The 19,181-nt window shown below is 37.8% G+C and overlaps 1 protein-coding gene across 3 annotated transcripts in view; it reads left to right on the forward strand.

Annotated features, from left to right (window-relative positions):
• The window catches only part of HDAC9 (histone deacetylase 9), a 927,702-nt gene that overhangs the window by 721,869 nt on the left and 186,652 nt on the right, over positions 1-19,181 (forward strand). For all 3 annotated transcript variants that reach the window (XR_005983513.1, XM_041727864.1, XM_041727863.1), the window contains 2 exons: positions 16,119-16,174; positions 16,419-16,506. Coding sequence is in view for 2 of the 3 variants with exons in the window: in XM_041727864.1 (XP_041583798.1) it covers positions 16,119-16,174; positions 16,419-16,506 (144 nt within the window). In the remaining variant the exon portion in view is untranslated. The remainder of the gene's footprint in view (positions 1-16,118; positions 16,175-16,418; positions 16,507-19,181) is intronic.

Here is a 19,181-nt window from a genome sequence, read left to right on the forward strand (position 1 = left end):
AAACATCCAAAACAGGATCCAACAGACAACATTATCACTTCAAGCAATGATTTTTAAAAAACAAAATTTTACTATAATAGGAAAACATAAAAATCTATCCAGTTAATTCTTCCAAAAGCACTATATCTTTACCATGTTTCTGACCTCTTTCCCCTGTGAAACTTAATATAAAGAAATAAAAATCTGTTACTATAAATAATTTTAAAGTGTGTCAAACCAGCTAATTTGTGCTTTATTTTTATTACTCTTGATCTATCATCATATGCAAGACTTGTATACTTGGCAAGCACATTTCTTGGGATTTTAAAAAAGGAACTTATGAGCATATAGATTTTTTGGGAGATTAAGGTGTGCCAGCCCAGCAAAGACATGTAAATTTCAGGTTCTGGTTGCGTTCAGCACTTCTTTTTACTAGTGCCAAATAGCTTATTCACCAATATATTCGGTAATTACAGGTATTATTTAATATCAAAGTAGATTAAAATTTCCAACTATTTTGATATATATATTATAATTTTAATATATATTTTAATATATATATATATATATAAAGGAATTTTTCTTAAAGTCATTTTCAAAATTGATAATGTATCAGTATAATTCCGGGGTAGCTGGAATTTTGGCTTCTAGTGAAATACTTCAAGCACATAAACCACTGCATATAAATTTCCAATTCAGTAAATGTATTGGAAGCAATAATTCAACCATCACATCTTTACATGGAAATACATGCTGTAGAGTTTTCCATGGTGTGCTTGGTTTTGATACCTAGTATTTCACTGAGGACTGATACTTAAATACATTTAGGAATACTTTAGTGGTAATATTTAGACATTGGGAGGTAATTACTGAATTCTAAATTAGCAGTGCACTACAAGGGAAATTTTAAAAACAGAATTCAATCAGCTGGTTTGATATGCTCAATTAGTCTTTGGATAGTAGGCAATTATACATAAAACATTTTTCTAAGCAGGACAGATTTCTTTGATATTTTTCTTATAGTGTCCCAAAATAGAGTTACATTTAAAAGATTAAATTAAAATCTAATATTTGATTGACTGCTTTTAACAAAGAAATACAATCTCATCAGTTTATAAATATCACAAAGAATTTCTATACTATGTACTGCAGTTATATTTTTATAAAGGACAAATAAAAATTATTAAGTTGCAAACAGGACAACTGGCTATTACATGTAGTTGGAGATCCAGATAATTGTTTAATATTTTTGAAAGTGTATAAATAATCGTGACTTTTCTCTTTTGGATTCTGTATGTATTGGCTGATTCTGTTATACAATGTGTTCTTGACTTTCTACATAACTCTCATCAGTGGTGATTAGGCTTTTATTTTCCATGATTTCTGAAACCTAAATTACTGTATCTTGGTTGGAATTAGTAATGGTTCTTACTACCCATTGAATACCTGCTTGGGGATGTTAGTGAAATGAAAATATATATTTTTTCTGTCCATGAGACCATTTTAGTAAATGTAACAAATAAAATGATCAGATTGTTTTACACTCCAAATTTTCAGTTCCATGGCAGTTCCATTTGCAGTATGCCATGGCAAACTGAGCTTATGTAGAGGAATTTGAACTTTGGTTAGGGGAGGTAAAAAAAAAAAAAACAAAAAAACCTAATAATGGTTCAAGTGATTTGCTTACTCCCTATCCTTTACTCACCTGGGGAGGGTTTTACTATGCATATAAAGAATACATAAAGTTAGACATTTTGAGAAGTTTGACCAGAAAATGAAAATTTCATCAGTACAAAAGTAGACTATAGTCTAAAATGATTGATTCCTTTCCTTCTCATTCAAATCCTTTTTTACCTATAGATATTGTTCTAGTTTCCTTTTCCATGGCTAGCTTATATAGGAGAAGCAAATAGTCTCCTGCATTTCCCCATATGAAGACATCAGAGAACACATCCTCCTCCTTCTCCCCTTTAACCAAGGAGAAACATCTATTATACTTATCTAGACAACAACCACAACAAAAATATGGATGTGAACACACTCTGGAAACATAGTTACTGTTAGTGGTGTTAGAATACTGCCAAAACTCTATGATTAGTAATGTTCATGACTGAAGAGAATTTAAAACTTGAAAAGAGACTTTAAAAATCAGATTATTAAGATAAAATTACATCCCTGTTAAATTAATATAAAGTCACAGAAGAGTACCTTAGCATTCATTCGCTTATATTAACTACTTAGAGTTCATAACTTTGTTTTTTTTTAATTAATTTTTATTGGTGTTCAATTTACCAACATACAGAAAAACACCCAGTGCTCATCCCATCAAGTGTCCGCCTCAGTGCCCGTCACCCATTCCCCTCCAACACCCGTCCTCCTCCCCTTCCACCACCCCTAGTTCGTTTCCCCGAGTTAGGAGTCTTTATGTTCTGTCTCCCTTCCTGATATTTCCCAACATTTCTTTTCCCTTCCTTTATATTCCCTTTCACTATTATTTATATTCCCCAAATGAATGAGAACATACACTGTTTGTCCTTCTTCGATTGACTTATTTCACTCAGCATAATACCCTCCAGTTCCATCCACGTTGAAGCAAATGGTGGGTATTTGTCATTTCTAATTGCTGACTAATATTCCATTGTATACATAAACCACATCTTCTTTATCCATTCATCTTTCAATGGACACCGAGGCTCCTTCCACAGTTTGGCTATTGTGGCCATTGCTGCTAGAAACATCGGGGTGCAGGTGTCCCGGCGTTTCATTCCATCTGAATCTTTGGGGTAAATCCCCAACAGTGCAATTGCTGGGTCGTAGGGCAGGTCTATTTTTAACTCTTTGAGGAACCTCCACAGAGTTTTCCAGAGTGGCTGCACCAGTTCACATTCCCACCAACAGTGTAAGAGGGTTTCCTTTTCTCCGCATCCTCTCCAACATTTGTTGTTTCCTGCCTTGTTAATTTTCCCCATTCTCACTGGTGTGAGGTGGTATCTCATTGTGGTTTTGATTTGTATTTCCCTGATGGCAAGTGATGCAGAGCATTTTCTCATGTGCTTGTTGGCCATGTCCATGTCTTCCTCTGTGAGATTTCTCTTCATGTCTTTTGCCCATTTCATGATTGGATTGTTTGTTTCTTTGGTGTTGAGTTTAATAAGTTCTTTATAGATTTTGGAAACTAGCCCTTTATCTGATATGTCTTCTCCCATTCTGTAGGTTGTCTTTTAGTTTTGTTGACTGTATCCTTTGCTGTGCAAAAGCTTCTTATCTTGATGAAGTCCCAATAGTTCATTTTTGCTTTTGTTTCTTTTGCCTTTGTGGATGTATCTTGCAAGAAGTTACTGTGGCCAAGTTCAAACAGGGTGTTGCCTGTGTTCTCTTCTATGATTTTGATGGACTCTTGTCTCACATTTAGATCTCTCATCCATTTTGAGTTTATCTTTGTGTATGGTGAAAGAGAGTGGTCCAGTTTCATTCTTCTGCATGTGGATGTCCAATTTTCCCAACACCATTTATTGAAGAGACTGTCTTTCTTCCAATGGATAGTCTTTCCTCCTTTATTGAATATTAGATGACCATACATTTCAGGGTCCACTTCTGGGTTCTCTATTCTGTTCCACTGATCTATGTGTCTGTTTTTGTGCCAGTACCACACTGTCTTGATGACCACAGCTTTGTAGTACAACCTGAAATCTGGCATTGTGATGCCCCCAGCTATGGTTTTCTTTTTTAAAATTCCCCTGGCTATTCAGGGTCTTTTCTGATTCCACACAAATCTTAAAATAATTTGTTCTAACTCTCTGAAGAAAGTCCATGGTATTTTGATAGGGATTGCATTAAACATGTAAATTGCCCGGGGTAACATTGACATTTTTACAATATTAATTCTGCCAATCCATGAGCATGGAATATTTTTCCATCTCTTTGTGTCTTCCTCAATTTCTTTCAGAAGTGTTCTATAGTTTTTAGGGTATAGATCTTTTACCTCTTTGGTTAGGTTTATTCCTAGGTATCTTATGCTTTTGGGTGCAATTGTAAATGGGATTGACTCCTTAATTTCCCTTTCTTCAGTCTCATTGTTAGTGTATAGAAATGCCATTGATTTCTGGGCATTGATTTTGTATCCTGCCACGCTACCAAATTGCTGTATGCGTTCTAGCAATCTTGGGGTGGAGGCTTTTGGGTTTTCTATGTAGAGTATCATGTCATCGGCGAAGAGGGAGAGTTTGACTTCTTCTTTGCCAATTTGAATGCCTTTAATGTCTTTTTGTTGTCTGATTGCTGAGGCGAGGACTTCCAGTACTATGTTGAACAGCAGTGGTGAGAGTGGACATCCCTGTCTTGTTCCTGATCTTAGGGGAAAGGCTCCCAGTGCTTCTCCATTGAGAATGATATTTGCTGTGGGCTTTTCGTAAATGGCTTTTAAGATGTCGAGGAAAGTTCCCTCTATCCCAACACTCTGAAGGGTTTTGATCAGGAATGGATGCTGTATTTTGTCAAATGCTTTCTCTGCATCTAATGAGAGGATCATATGGTTCTTGGTTTTTCTCTTGCTGATATGATGAATCACATTGATGGTTTTACGAGTGTTGAACCAGCCTTGTGTCCCGGGGATAAATCCTACTTGGTCATGGTGAATAATTTTCTTAATGTGTTGTTGGATCCTATTGGCTAGTATCTTGTTGAGAATTTTTGCATCCATGTTCATCAGGGATATTGGTCTGTAATTCTCCTTTTTGGTGGGATCTTTGTCTGGTTTTGGAATTAAGGTGATGCTGGCCTCATAGAACGAATTTGGAAGTACTCCATCTCTTTCTAGCTTTCCAAACAGCTTTAGTAGAATAGGTATGATTTCTTCTCTAAACGTTTGATAGAATTCCCCTGGGAAGCCATCTGGCCCTGGACTCTTGTGTCTTGGGAGGTTTTTGATGACTGCTTCAATTTCCTCCCTGGTTATTGGCCTGTTCAAGTTTTCTATTTCTTCCTGCTCCAGTGTTGGTAGTTTGTGGCTTTCCAGGAATGCGTCCATTTCTTCTAGATTGCCTAATTTATTGATGTAGAGCTGTTCATAATATGTTTTTAAAATCGTTTGTATTTCCTTGGTGTTGGTAGTGATCTCTCCTTTCTCATTCATGATTTTATTAATTTGAGTCTTCTCTCTCTTCTTTTTAATAAGGTTGCCTAATGGTTTATCTATCTTATTAATTCTTTCAAAGAACCAACTCCTGGTTCTGTTGATCTGTTCCACAGTTCTTTTGGTCTCGATTTCATTTAGTTCTGCTCGAATTTTAATTAACTGTCTTCTTCTGCTAGGGGTGGGGTCCATTTGTTGCTTTTTCTCTAGTTCCTTTATGTGTAAGGTGAGCTTTTGAATTTGAGTTCTTTCCAGTTTTTGAATGGATGCTTATTTCCCCCTCAGGACTGCTTTTGCTGCATCCCAAAGATTTTGAACGGTTGTATCTTCATTCTCATTAGTTTCCATGAATCTTTTTAATTCTTCCTTAATTTCCTGGTTGACCTTTTCATCTTTTAGCAGGATGGTCCTTAACCTCCACGTGTTTGTGGTCCTTCCAAACTTCTTGTTGTGATTTAGTTCTAATTTCAAGGCATTATGGTCTGAGAATATACAGGGGACTATCCCGATCTTTTGGTATCGGTTCAGACCCGATTTGTGACCCAGTATGTGGTCTATTCTGGAGAAAGTTCCATGTGCACTTGAGAAGAATGTGTGTTCAGTTGAGTTTGGATGTAAAGTTCTGTAGATATCTGTGAAATCCATCTGGTCCAGTGTATCATTTAAAGCTCTCGTTTCTGGGATCCCTGGGTGGTGCAGCGGTTTGGCGCCTGCCTTTGGCCCAGGGCGTGATCCTGGAGACCCAGGATTGAATCCCACGTCGGGCTCCCAGTGCATGGAGCCTGCTTCTCCCTCTGCCTGTCCCTTGCCTCTCTTTCTATCTCTCTGTGACTATCATAAATAAATAAAAAAAAATTAAAAAAAAAAAATAAAGCTCTCGTTTCTTTGGAGATGTTGTGTTTAGAAGACCTATCGAGGGTAGAAAGAGCTAGATTGAAGTCACCAAGTATAAGTGTATTATTATCAAAGTATTTCTTCAGTTTGGTTATTAATTGGTTTAAATATTTGGCAGCTCCCACATTCGGGGCATATATATTGAGGATTGTTAAGTCCTCTTGTTGGATAGATCCTTTGAGTATGAGATAGTGTCCCTCTTCATCACTCACTATAGTCTTCGGGGTAAATTTTAATTTATCTGATATAAGGATGGCAACCCCTGCTTTCTTTTGAGGACCATTTGAATGGTAAATGGTTCTCCAACCTTTTATTTTCAGGTTGTAGGTGTCCTTCTGTCTAAAATGAGTCTCTTCGGGATCGAATCCCACATCGGGCTCCCGGGGCATGGAGCCTGCTTCTCCCTCCGCCTGTGTCTCTGCCTCTCTCTCTCTCTCTGTGACTATCATAAATAAAAAAAAAAAAAAAAAATTAAAAAAAACAAAAAATTTAAAATGAGTCTCTTGTAGACAGCAAATAGATGGGTCCTGCTTTTTTATCCAGTCTGAAACCCTGCGCCTTTTGATGGGGTCATTAAGCCCGTTCACATTCAGAGTTACTATTGACAGATATGAGTTTAGTGTCATCATATCTATTCAGTCCTTGTTTTTGTGGATTGTTCCACTGAACTTCTTCTTAAAGGGGAATTTTAAGAGTCCCCCTTAAAATTTCTTGCAGAGCTGGTTTGGAGGTTACATATTCTTTCAGTTCCTGCCTGTCTTGGAAGCTCTTTATCTCTCCTTCCATTTTGAATGAAAGCCTTGCTGGATAAAGTATTCTTGGTTGCATGTTCTTCTCATTTAGGACCCTGAATATATCCTGCCAGCCCTTTCTGGCCTGCCAGGTCTCTGTGGAGAGGTCTGCTGTTACCCTAATATTCCTCCCCATAAAAGTCAGGGACTTTTTTTCTCTTGCTGCTTTAAGGATCTTCTCTTTATCTTTGTAATTTGCCAGCTTCACTATTAAATGTCGAGGTGTTGAATGGTTTTTGTTGATTTTAGGGGGGGATCTCTCTATTTCCTGGATCTGAATGCCTGTTTCCCTTCCCAGATTAGGAAAGTTTTCAGCTAGGATTTGTTCAAATACATATTCTGGCCCTCTGGCCCTTTCTGCGCCCTCAGGAACCCCAATTAAACGTAGGTTTTTCTTCCTCAGGCTGTCATTTATTTCCCTTAATCTATCCTCATAGTCTTTTAATTGCCTATCTCTTTTTTCCTCAGTTTCCCTCTTTGCCATCAACTTGTCTTCTATGTCACTCACTCGTTCTTCCACCTCGTTAAGCCTCGTCGTTAGGACTTCTAGCTTGGATTGCATCTCATTTAATTGATTTTTAATTTCTGCCTGATTGGATCTAAATTCTGCAGTCATGAAGTCTCTTGAGTCCTTTATGGTTCTTTCTAGAGCCACCAGTAGCTGTATAATAGTGCTTCTGAATTGGCTTTCTGACATTGAATTGTAATCCAGATTTTGTAACTCTGTGGGAGAGAGGACTGTTTCTGATTCTTTTTTTTTGAGGTGAGGTTTTCCTTCTAGTCATTTTGCTCAGTGCAGAGTGCCAAAAACAAGTTGTATTGGGAAAAGGAGAAAAAGAGAGAGAAGGAAAGAAAAGAGAAAAAGAAAAAAGAGAAAGAAGAAAAAAAGCGGAAAAAGAGAAGAAAAAGAGAAAGAAAAAGAAAGAAAGGAGAAAAAAAGGGGGGTGGGGTGGGGGAAGCAATCAGAAATCAAGAAGAAAGAAAGAAAAAAAAGCACACAACAAAACAAAAACAAAAAGAAAACAAAAACAAACAAAACAAAACAAAAAAAACCACGGGGGAGTATCTTCCGATTCTGTATACTTTAAGTCCCTTGACTTCCCTTGGAACTGGTCCATGTCGCTGGTCTTCTGGGGGAGGGGCCTGCTCTGCTGATTCTCAGGTATTAGCACTTGGGGGAGCTGCTCAGCCCCTGCCTGGTGCAGGGCTCAGTGGGGGTGTTTACCCCGTGATGCCCCGGGAGGAAGCCCCAGTGGCGGGGACAGCTCTGGGACCCTGGAGTCAGCTCCCGCAGTAGCTCCGGGGCTCTCTGTCTGCAGGGCCCGGGAGCTCCCGGGCGGGGCCGCTGATCTGCTCAGTTCCAGGCAGGAGCGTCCTTGCTGTCCTGGGCCCTCCCGGCCTCTGCCTCTCCCAGGGGGAGTCCGGATCCTGGGCTGTGTCCCGGCGCCCTGTGCCCCGGAGCCTGCCCTGTTGGATTCGCGCTCCCGGCCCGCAGCCCCCTCCGCGGAGCCGCCGCCCGAGCCCCTCCGAGCTGTTCCCGGAGCCGCGCCGCCCCCTCCGCGGAGCTTCTTCCTTGGCCCGAGCCGCCGCGGCTGAGCTGTTCCCGGAGCCGCGCAGCCCCCTCCGCGGAGCCGCCGCCCGAGCCCCTCCGAGCTGCTCCGGGTCCCGCCGAGCGCTGCAGCCCTTAAGGAGCTCGGCGCATCTCCCGGGGCGCAGGTGTCTGTTAGTGTCCCCGGGAGCCCGAGGGCATCCCCGCCCTCCTGGGTCCTGCTCTGACTCCCTGCGGGCCCCTTTCCCCCGGGAAGGTTGGTGCAGCTCCTGCTCCTCCGGGACGGGGCTCTCCTGTCCTGGGGACACTCGCCCCGGCCTCAGCCCGGCTCCTCGCGGGGCCCCTCCCCCTTGGAGGCCTTTTGTGTCTTTATTTCTTTTTCCCCGTCTTCCTACCTTGATAGAAGCGCGAACTCTTCTCACTGTAGCGTTCCAGCTGGTCTCTCTTTAAATCTCAGGCCGAATTCGTAGATTTTCAGGATGATTTGAAGGTTTTCTAGGTAATTTGTTGGGGACAGGTGATTTGGGGACCCTGCTCTTCCGCCATCTTGCCTGAAATCTCATAACTTTGATTAAAATATAAAGAAAGGAATTTTTTCAGGAATAAAGTAGAAAGCAATTCAAAATTATATGGATGGGTAGGTTTTACTGCTACATTCTGAAGTGTTCAAAAATTAAAAGATTAAATGAAAACATACAAACTTCAAGGTTTGAGAAAACAAGATTTTTCATGAAATGAAAATGATTATTGTTGGCATAGGTGAAAAAATAATAGAGTGATCCTCTGAATCCTTTATTGTATACAGGTTTTCTTACAGTTATAGAGGCTAGTAGATTATTGAGGTTTTTTGAATATACAGTAAATTAACAAAAAGGCTCATTGAAAAATAGTCATTGAAGACATATATATTCTTGAGCCCAGGAAAACCTTGGTTCAAGTGGTATCCCATGCAATAAACCTTTATTCCAGACACTAAAGGGTACAGTAAAATAGAAAACAAATTCCATGTTAAGAAGCTTAGAATTCAGTGTAAAAGTCAGATATTTCTGTAAGAATAATAATTTTATTTTAAAACACTTTTCCACAATAGTTATTGAAATCAGAAGCTCCATTAATTGTAATTTGTTTATGTGTTTCTAATATTTTATGTGTTTCTAAGAAAGAAGATGTTCCCAAGTCTGATAGTCAACCTCCCACAAAAAGCTAGGGTACAGAAGTTGGGACCTTGGAGATAATGAAGAACTTAATAGCCAAGAGCAAATCTAAGGAATTGCTAGAGGGATAAGAGCCAGAGTAGTTCACAAATTCATTGTACCATTCTTTACTGACCACTGGCTATGTACCAGGCACTATGTAAGTCTAGATGATAAAATGGTGAGCAAAGTCTAACAGGGTGATCCCACTATGGGAAGTATGGATATGACATTAGTTATATAAGTCACAATAATAAAAAATAATAAAAACAATCACACTAAGAAGTATGTTATTATAAACTAAAACAAGTTCTTAGAAGCAAGGGTTAGCAAATCTCTAACTGCATATCGCACAGGATCTTGATGCTGACCTTCGGAGGCCCAGGGATGGTTTCCCTGCAGGTGATTTTGGAGCTGAAATGTGCAGATAAGAAGTGTCATCCAGGTAAAGGGAGAGGGTATGTAAATGGAAGACATCCCATTCTGAAGTAGGAGCTTGTACAGAGACCTGGGGCTGGAGGAAACAAACATGCTGGAAGAACCACAAGGCCACTATGGCCAGAGTGGAGAAATGAAAATGGATGGTGGTGTAAGATGAAGCTGAAAGGAGCAAAGGCCAAGTTGTACAGTGTGACTAGTCTTAAATGCTTGTATTCAGGTGCCAGACCATCTGGGATAGAATCTCAGCCCTGTCACTTGCTAGGTATGGACCTTAAGCAAATTCTTTATTCTTCCTATGCCTTGATTTCCTTATTCATGAAATGAGGGTAATAATGTTATCTTCCCTCAGATGTTTTTAGGATTAAATCAGTAATAAAATATTAGATTTTATTATTTATCATATTTATATTTGCATTATATTATTTTTATGTATTATACTTATGTGATAGTATTATAGTATAATGCTATTATTGTCATTTTGCCTTGTTTATTTTGTTTTTATTAAGAGGGGAGACTTAAATATATTTTTTTACCCTCAAGACAACAATCAAATATAAGAAACAATTGATGATACCAGAGGGAAAGGGAAAAGTGTAGGTAAGGAGTTTTCAAATAGGTAAGAGGTGGTGGGATTAAGTGCACAGGGGAATTAATTGTTCTTAGGATCAGGGATTGCTGGGGATAGATGGTTAGATTTGATTATGGAAGGAAGAGGCCATTTTATTCTAATTGCTTCTATTTTTTAAGTGAAATAAGCTAGGTCATCAGCAAATTGTAAAGAATGAGCAGGGGTGGGATGCCTGGGTGGCTCAGTGTTGAGTGTCTGCTTTCGGCTCAGGGCTTGATCCTAGAGTCCTAGAATCAAGTCCCACATTGGGCTCCCTGCATGGAGCCTGCTACTACTCCCTCTGCCTGTGTTTCTGCCTCTCTCTCTGTGTGTGTCTCTCATGAATAAATAAATAAATAAAAATCTTAAAAAAAAGAATGAGCAGGGGTTAATGGAGATTTGAAGAAAGAGAAGAAGGTAGAAATACTCTGCTGAAATAGAGAGTTAATTGACTAAGAAATGTAGTATGATTGCTGGGCATCATGGAGAGCCTATCTGAGGTTTGTAATCATGACTTTGAAGGAAGATAAGTTATATGGCTTTTACATAGGCTTGGTTGTAAGAACAGAGCAGATATAAGTTATATTTAATTCATTTTGTAATTTTTTCAGGGGAGTGTGTTGAAAGAATAAAGGGACAAAGTGACTAGAAGTATTTATGGACTGGATGTGCTCCCAAAACTTGTAATGTGGAACCCAAACTCCTAATATGGCTGTATTCCAAGACCTTTATCTATGAGGGAGAGTCATAGGGATGGGACCCTAATCTACAAGGCTAGTGCTCTTGTAGAGGTGGAAGAGATACTAGAATTCTCTCTCTATGCCCTTGTGTGTGTGCACTCAGAATAAAGGCCACATAAGGACCCTAGGGAAAAGGCAGACATCTGCAAACTGAGAATGCTATCAACGCAAACTCAACCCTGCCAGACCTTAATCTCAACTTCCAGCCTCCAGAACTAGAGAAATAAATTTCTCTTGTTTAAGTCTATCCAGCCTGTGGTATTTTGTTATAGTAACTTGAGCAGATGAATACACCAGGGAAGTATATTGGAGGGGAAGAGGGACAAGATATCTGAAAGTATATGCAAAGAAGTGAATACAATGAAGGACCATAAAGTCTAATCAAATAAGGAGGAAAGCGAACATGGTGATAGGGGTGAATGATGGATAGCAAAAGTTAAATAAGGTCAATGGATTGGAAGTCTTGGTGCAGTTGAGGGATTATTTGGAAAATAGAACATAGGAGAGTAGGATGTTTGATATTAAGATTATGGAGATGTCTCACCAGTAATGGCAGGGTCTAGAAGTATGACTGCAAATGGAAGACAGTCATTGAAGATGAGGAGTCAGAGAACTGAGAAATAAAGATATTGAAGTGAGTATCTGTATATAGATATTGAAATCACTAATAATAATTTTTGGAGGAGTGATGGAGAGAAAGACAGAAATTCAAAAGGCAAAATCCTCAAGAGTGGATATATATTTAAGTACATAGATTTGAGTGATATTTAAAAGCAAAATCAATAGGAATTGGTCATGAATTAAAATGAAATGGAGGAAGGCTGGGGAGAGGGAGCCATAAGGATAACTCATTGGTCTCTGACTTGAGTGACTGGATAAAACATGGTTTCATTAGTAAGTTAGAGAAGGCTGTGAGAGATTAGTAGTTTGACCTTTGATATACTGAATTTGAAGTGAACTTTCAAGTGAATATTTAAGTGAAGATATTGAGTAGGTGGGCTGATCTGGGAAATAGAAATCTGTGAAGTATCTGATCATGGGTGGTAATTGAATTCAGAAGAGTGATGGCACAGGCTCAGAAGTAAGTATGAAATGAGAAGTCTAAGACTGGGCCTTGAGTGATTTCCTATTTAATGAGCAAACTGAGGAGTATGAGCATTCAAGGAAGACTGATTAGGAAATGGAAAGAGAGATAAATAAACCTGGGAAGAATTAAATCACAGAAGCCAAGAGAAGAGAGTGTTTTTAAAAGGAAGATGTAGCCAATAGTGTTTAAAGCTGACCAGGGGCCCTGAAGGCTAACAGCATAAAAAGGTCTTTGGATTTAGGGACATGGAGGCCATTGGTGACTTTAGTAAAAACTTCTTTAATAGACTAAGGAAGTGAAGTTAAATTAGAGATAGGTAATTGAAGCAGGGGTGAGGAAAAGGAAAAAGAAGACAGCAAGGTAGACCACCTTTCGAGAATTTTGCTTGCTAAAAGTGAAGAAAGGTGTAGCAGTTGGAGGGATCAGTAGGATTAATGATGAAGGTACATAGTACATTGGATATATATATATGTATTTGTATTATTTGGGTTGATATATATAACGTTTTAATTTTCAATATGGTAGAAACTTGAACTTATTTACATCTCAATGAAATATATATAATTTGGAACTTTAATATGAATTTAATGTTAGTGGGAAAAACGTAAATGATCATGGAAAAGTAGGAGAAGGGGGGATCATAACTGCAGGTGGTAAAATAGATCTGAGGAGGACTAACACTTTCTCTAGTGTAACAGGAGGCAAAAGGAGCCAGACTGCTCCAGGGCTCAGTCTCAGTCATCTTACTGTGTTTATCTTTTCTTTGTGTGTGATCTAGTCCTTTTTTAGAAGAAAGTATTGTGGGGAGTGGGAGCATTGGGCTTTCAAAAGCAGCAGTGAGACACAGGAGAACACCAGTTCTGTCTTCTCCTGAATGCAGGCTTGTGTAGTATGAGAGAGGAAGCAGCTACCGCTTGACCAGATGGTGGAAGAAGCGGTTCTGCTAGCTTCAGCTAAGGAAAGGAGGGCTCTCAAAAAAGACATGGAAAATGTAGGGGTATTTGCCATTAATGAGAACAAAGTGGAAGCTTTGGGTGAATCATAATGACTGAGCAAAGATTTGTAATTGCAAGAAGAAAATGTTCAACCCCAAATCAAGCAGTTTCAGAAACAGTTTAGCAGAATGGTGGAAGTTACTTTGGAAAACTATAAAGTGAAAAGCAGACCCTTTCTCAAGGAATATGTCTGTAAGAGAGGAGGGAAATAGAAATCAAATTCTATTTGGCTTTTTCTCCTCTATAATCTAGCTAATTTTTTATGTGATTTTATTTCCATATTGTTCCTTAACATTGCTATTCAGGTTGACTTTTTTTGTATATAGTACTTTATTTTTTAAGTTTTTATTTAAATCCCAGTTAGTATGCAATGTAGTATTCATAAATAGTACTTCCCCAAATCCCTTCTTCTCATCATTGTTCATATTTTTCCCTCCTGTCCAGAAAACCCTTAAAACATTTTTCTACCTTTATGACCACAGCTCTTCCTATAAGACCATTTCAAATCTCTCTCTTGAATTTCTCTTTGTTTTATATTTTTTGATTATGAAATAATTAATATTTATTGTAAAACCATTTGCAAAAGATATGAAATTACAAATTTAAAATAACCCATAGAATACTATCACTCAGATATATCCTACTGTGTCTATTATTCTTAACACTAATATTTCCAAAGTTGATATCTTTCTGTTCCACTCAGTATTTGTAATAACAAAATTTTAATGGCTGTCTAATATTCCATAGTATACTTATACCATAATTCACTTAAACATTCTCCTAATATTAGCTAACTTACATAATTATGATTTTTCCTATTGTAAATAAAACATCTTTTATATGAATGTTTATCTACAAAGTTAGTAACACCTTTAGGGCAAAAATCCTTTAAGTATATTGGTAATTCAAAGGGTAAATGTTTTTAAAGGCTCTAAATATATAGAGATGGATTACTTTCCAGGAAGGTTATAATAAATTATCTTCTTCTAAGCAGTGTTTGTGAGTGTACAAAGTAGCATTCCTTTGTTAGCATAGAGTATTGAAAAAGTTCCAGTATCCTGGGTGGAAAAATGTTTCCATTAGGATTTTCATGTGCTTTTGTTTGATTACGAATTTAGTCAAATACTTTTTCTTATAGTTACGGATCACTGGAATTTTTTCTTCTTTGTATTGTCTATCCATGCCCTTTACTTGTAAAACATAGTAGTTTACAAAAATAGTTTTAACTGAATTGTGAAAGACCAATTGTGAATTCTATTGTGAATCCTATTACAGAAATTCATTACATGCTAATTATATTGTTAATTATATATATAGTTATTTTCACCTTGTTGTTTTCCCAGTAGGATATGTTGCACCTATCATAAGTTTTACTTAATAATAAATCCCCAGAATTCCTAAAGCACACCAAAGTCTCAGTCTAAAAATCTTAAAATTTCAATCTCTTTGGTCTTGTGTGGTTCTTTAATAGTTTCTCTGATATTAACCTTTTATTGACAAAAATAGTATGTATTTAAGAACTGTAATAGGAAATGTGTTTACCACCATTTCTACATTTACAACTAATATTGTGTTATTTGACTTGTAATTTGCTTCTGAGATTATCATTATGTATATGCTCATCAAAATGTATACCAAATTAATCATTGTATATTGGTTACCATAACATTCTAAAAAAAATCTGTGTATATTTAAAGTCCTAGGGAATAGATTATTCTTCATGATATTATCTTTATGCTTGTAATAAGACTTGGAAAAATATCCCTGGAGTGTATTAAAATTATTTCAAAAGTTTTAGGTTTCTATATTAAATAAATATCTTTTGAGTATGTTACTTGAATCATAGTTAAGTGAAAGGTGGTGTGAACCCTCTGATGAATGATTTTTTTTCATGTCAAGCAACCCAACTTTCCTGAGCATGCTGGCTTTGTAAGGATTTATAGTTCCTTGCCTTCATGCTGGAGTTACTTCAGCTTTCCGTGATGCATTCCAACTAATCTGGAGGTTAAGGCATTCCTTGATCATGGATAGATCTGATTGCTACTCAGCCCTGGAATTCTTTATAAAATTCCAGAACGTGGGCTAGAAATTGACTTAGGGAATCCAATAAAGTTGCAAGTCTTGGCAGTCATCCAAGCTAAATTTATAGACTGGAAGAAATATGGGCTTTCCATTGTTCTCTTTTTCACCTTTCTGGGGTCTCTTTTGTGTGTATATGAGTGTGTGAGTATAAATTTATCATTTTGCTGACAATGGAGTGGAAATAACCATTAAAAGAATCCAGCTAAAGAATTTTCACTTTGGGTCTTCCCTGGTCTTTCCAAATTTTGACCCAAACTTGCACCAAGAATGAATTTCTTCTTCTTCCTTTGTAGGATGTTATTTTCATAAAATAAGAAGTTGTTCTTGAAAATGAATTATGCTAGTCTAATAGCTAATATGCATATTTGCCAGCTAGGTACAACTCCCAAATCCCTATTCTTCCCCTGGCTCTATAGAAGCCTTCTTTTTGAGACATGATCTGATAATATGTGATCATATATATATATTGTTTCTGTTCATTCTCTGAAATGGCAATGGGATCAAGAAAACAAGCCCTGAAACCTCTTATAGACTTGAATCTTTTCGTGTTTGTCTGATGCTCTGTAGTACATGGAGATCCAAGCAATCTTACCATATCTGATCATTGAAAACTTGTCTTGTTTTTACAGAATGGGTTTGCTGTTGTAAGGCCCCCAGGCCATCATGCTGAAGAATCCACAGCCATGTAAGTACCAGGGACTGTTGCCCATCTCCAAGCGCCACGGTTCCTGGCGGTCACCTGCCCCGTGCATGTCTCTGAAGCCTCTAATTGTTAGCAGATGGACTGAAAAATCTTGCAAGGTACTCCCAGAAGCAGATTTATGGCTTCAGAGATCATATAGCATTTTAAAAAATGCTCTGAACATTATTTATAATGGTTTTCCTGGCTGATTTGCTTTCTTATTTCTCTGTTCTTCTCTATTCCGCAGGGGGTTCTGCTTTTTTAATTCAGTTGCAATTACCGCCAAATACTTGAGAGACCAACTAAATATAAGCAAGATATTGATTGTAGATCTGGTATGTATTCCTGGCCAGAGCTGCATTTTCAGTGACTCTAGATAAAAGGGAGTGAATTTGTATTTCTGTGTTAGGTTGTCTTGCTTTTAGCACTTGCAAACAACTGAAGGGTGCGTTTCCTTTGAATGTGGAAACTCATTAAATTCAGGATTGCAGTTCTGAAACCATAAACATTCACGTTTCACTTTCATGGTGTTAACTGCAATTTAATGAGAAGAAGGCGCAGATCAGGGCAACTTTTATGATCCTTAAATGAATTGATACTTCCACAGTTAAAATAACCCAACAGAACCTGAATTTACTTTTCCCTGCAGAATATAGACTTTAAATAGTCAGATGTGCTGGAAAGAATGCTGTTGCTTTGGTAACCAATTGGCCACTTCCCCTGGTTAGCAATCATGTTGCTTGTTGTGCAACAGTGGTATTATTAAAACAAGTCAGCATGTCATTCTTTCTGAAAAGATCTCTGATCATGTATGCCAGTTTGGGATGACTCCCGGCAGGAACCTTGAGTGATTAAAAGTCAGAGGCATTACATTAGTCTTGCATTTTAACATGATGCATTCTTACACAATAGAGTTATAATTTGCTTAACAAATGGTTTGTTTAAATGCAGATGACACTTGGCATGTTGTCTATAGTATATTCATGAATAATGAGCTGGAGATCTGCCCCATACAAAAAGGCCAACCCAGGAAAGGGCGAAAGAGAGCTGACTGGTGATTTATGAGCCCCGTTTTCGGTTTGCCTCTAGTTCACGAGGAGGTGTAATAGGTTGTCTGACAAAGCATAGACAGGAAATGAACCCTGGCATCCAAAGCGAACCTGCTACATCTGCACTTAATTAATTTTTGCAGGTGATAAAAGATTTAAAGGCAAAATATGTTAAAAGTTTTTTTGAAGTGCAAGGCTTAATAGTCTAAATCTTGTTCATATCTGCACTCATAATTAAATCTTATTGGGAAGTCGTGGCCTCACCATCCAGCCCTCTGATTCAGTTAAGCAAGCAAACCAAAGGGTTTTAGAAAGCACGAACAAAGCCATGTGAAGAAATACTTAGTTGAGTTGAAAAGAAGATAAAAGGACTGAAAGACTGATAACCATTTCTAATGCTTAGTAGGAATGGATGTTTTCTACATACTGTATCGTCGCCTCCCCACAAGCACTTTGGTGCTAAGAACTTTCCATGTATTTTCCAAATATGTTTGAGTTTCGCTGTAGGTCATAGTTCACCATTAAAAAAATGTGTTGAAGGTGTAGATATACTACAGCAGCAAGGTCTAAAAGGTCTTAAAATTTTACAAAAATGAGAACATCAGTACCTCTATTCCCCTGCACATACAAAATGACATTTCCTTATTGATAATTATAGGTTTACATGATACCTAAGATAGTAAATTTAAAAAGTAATTTAATATAGTTCTAGTACCATAATTTCTGCTAGAAAGGTAAGCCAAGAACTTGAAGAAAGGATAGCAGATGAAGACCAAGGTTTGTGGAAAAATTTTTCTAAGATTTCTAAATTTGTCAAAATTATGCAGGAAGGAGATTGGTAAATTATTCTATCCTTAGGAATCTTTTAGTATTACTTCCTAAAGAATCTTCTCTGCTGTCATTTTATGGTTATGTGAAGATAAGTGATAATTGTTAAAGAGTTGCTTTGAAAGCACATTTGTGATATCCAAACTCTAAAGTAGTAAATGACACAATAAACCTGAAAACTGAGATGCTTTGCTTGTGTTAGAAACCCCACAGGATTTATATGTAAAGTTTTTTATTTATATATAATATGTATCTATATTAAGTATATAATGTTTATATTCTTATATATTAATATAAGACTGCTCTAGATAATTAAATATGATTTATAAAATAAGTTGGTTGGTAGCTCCAAGGAGTATCCTATAAGCTTACTGGCCTTTGATTATAAATTTGCTCTGTTATCCAATCATTAAGGATACTGATTTCCCAACAGGCTATAGTAGAGAAGTTTTTGTTTCAATCCTCCAAATATATCAAGTTCTGTCCAAAGGGTTGCCTCTGAGATCACCACCAGCCTGCATATTCTTACTTTCAAGTCTTCCAAATTCTGCAGCTGCAGGGATACTTTGAGGAAATTCCCTTGTTTCTTCCAGCTGCCGAGAAGGAAGTTTTAAAGTGCCACGTGGCGCAGAAACATCCGTTCTCCCCGGCTGACAGGTCTATTCTGCAAGTTAGCAAAGGAGAAGTGAAGGTTCTTCATGGCAGAAGAATTTCATTCCTGCATACCTGAAGTCACTAAGTTTAGCTAATCAGTGTGAACTAGCTCCACAAATTCTTGGGCCAACAGAGGGCAAAGCTACTTCATTGTCCAGCAACTATTTTCAGCATTTTTATATGCCTAGTAAATAGAGAGCCAGAGCTCTAATTCACCTCCTATTTGGGGCCACAGCCAAATTCAGAGACATTGGGGTTTTGGGCAGAAATGATTCTAGTTGATCTGTGGAGCTTATTTATTCCAATTCTCCTTCTGGGGAGATTCCAGAAACATTCGGATTGATGAGGAGAGGGAGCAGGTGCACTTGCTTTTCAACTCGCAAGAGACTGTTCATTGTGTTCAGGGCATGAACCATCCCAGAAGTAGGATTTGCCTGCATGACTCAGGTAGCTTTTATGCAATGTGATTTTCAGTTGAA

The sequence above is a fragment of the Vulpes lagopus genome, chromosome 13 (assembly GCF_018345385.1).
Source record: "Vulpes lagopus strain Blue_001 chromosome 13, ASM1834538v1, whole genome shotgun sequence".
NCBI lineage: Eukaryota > Metazoa > Chordata > Mammalia > Carnivora > Canidae > Vulpes > Vulpes lagopus.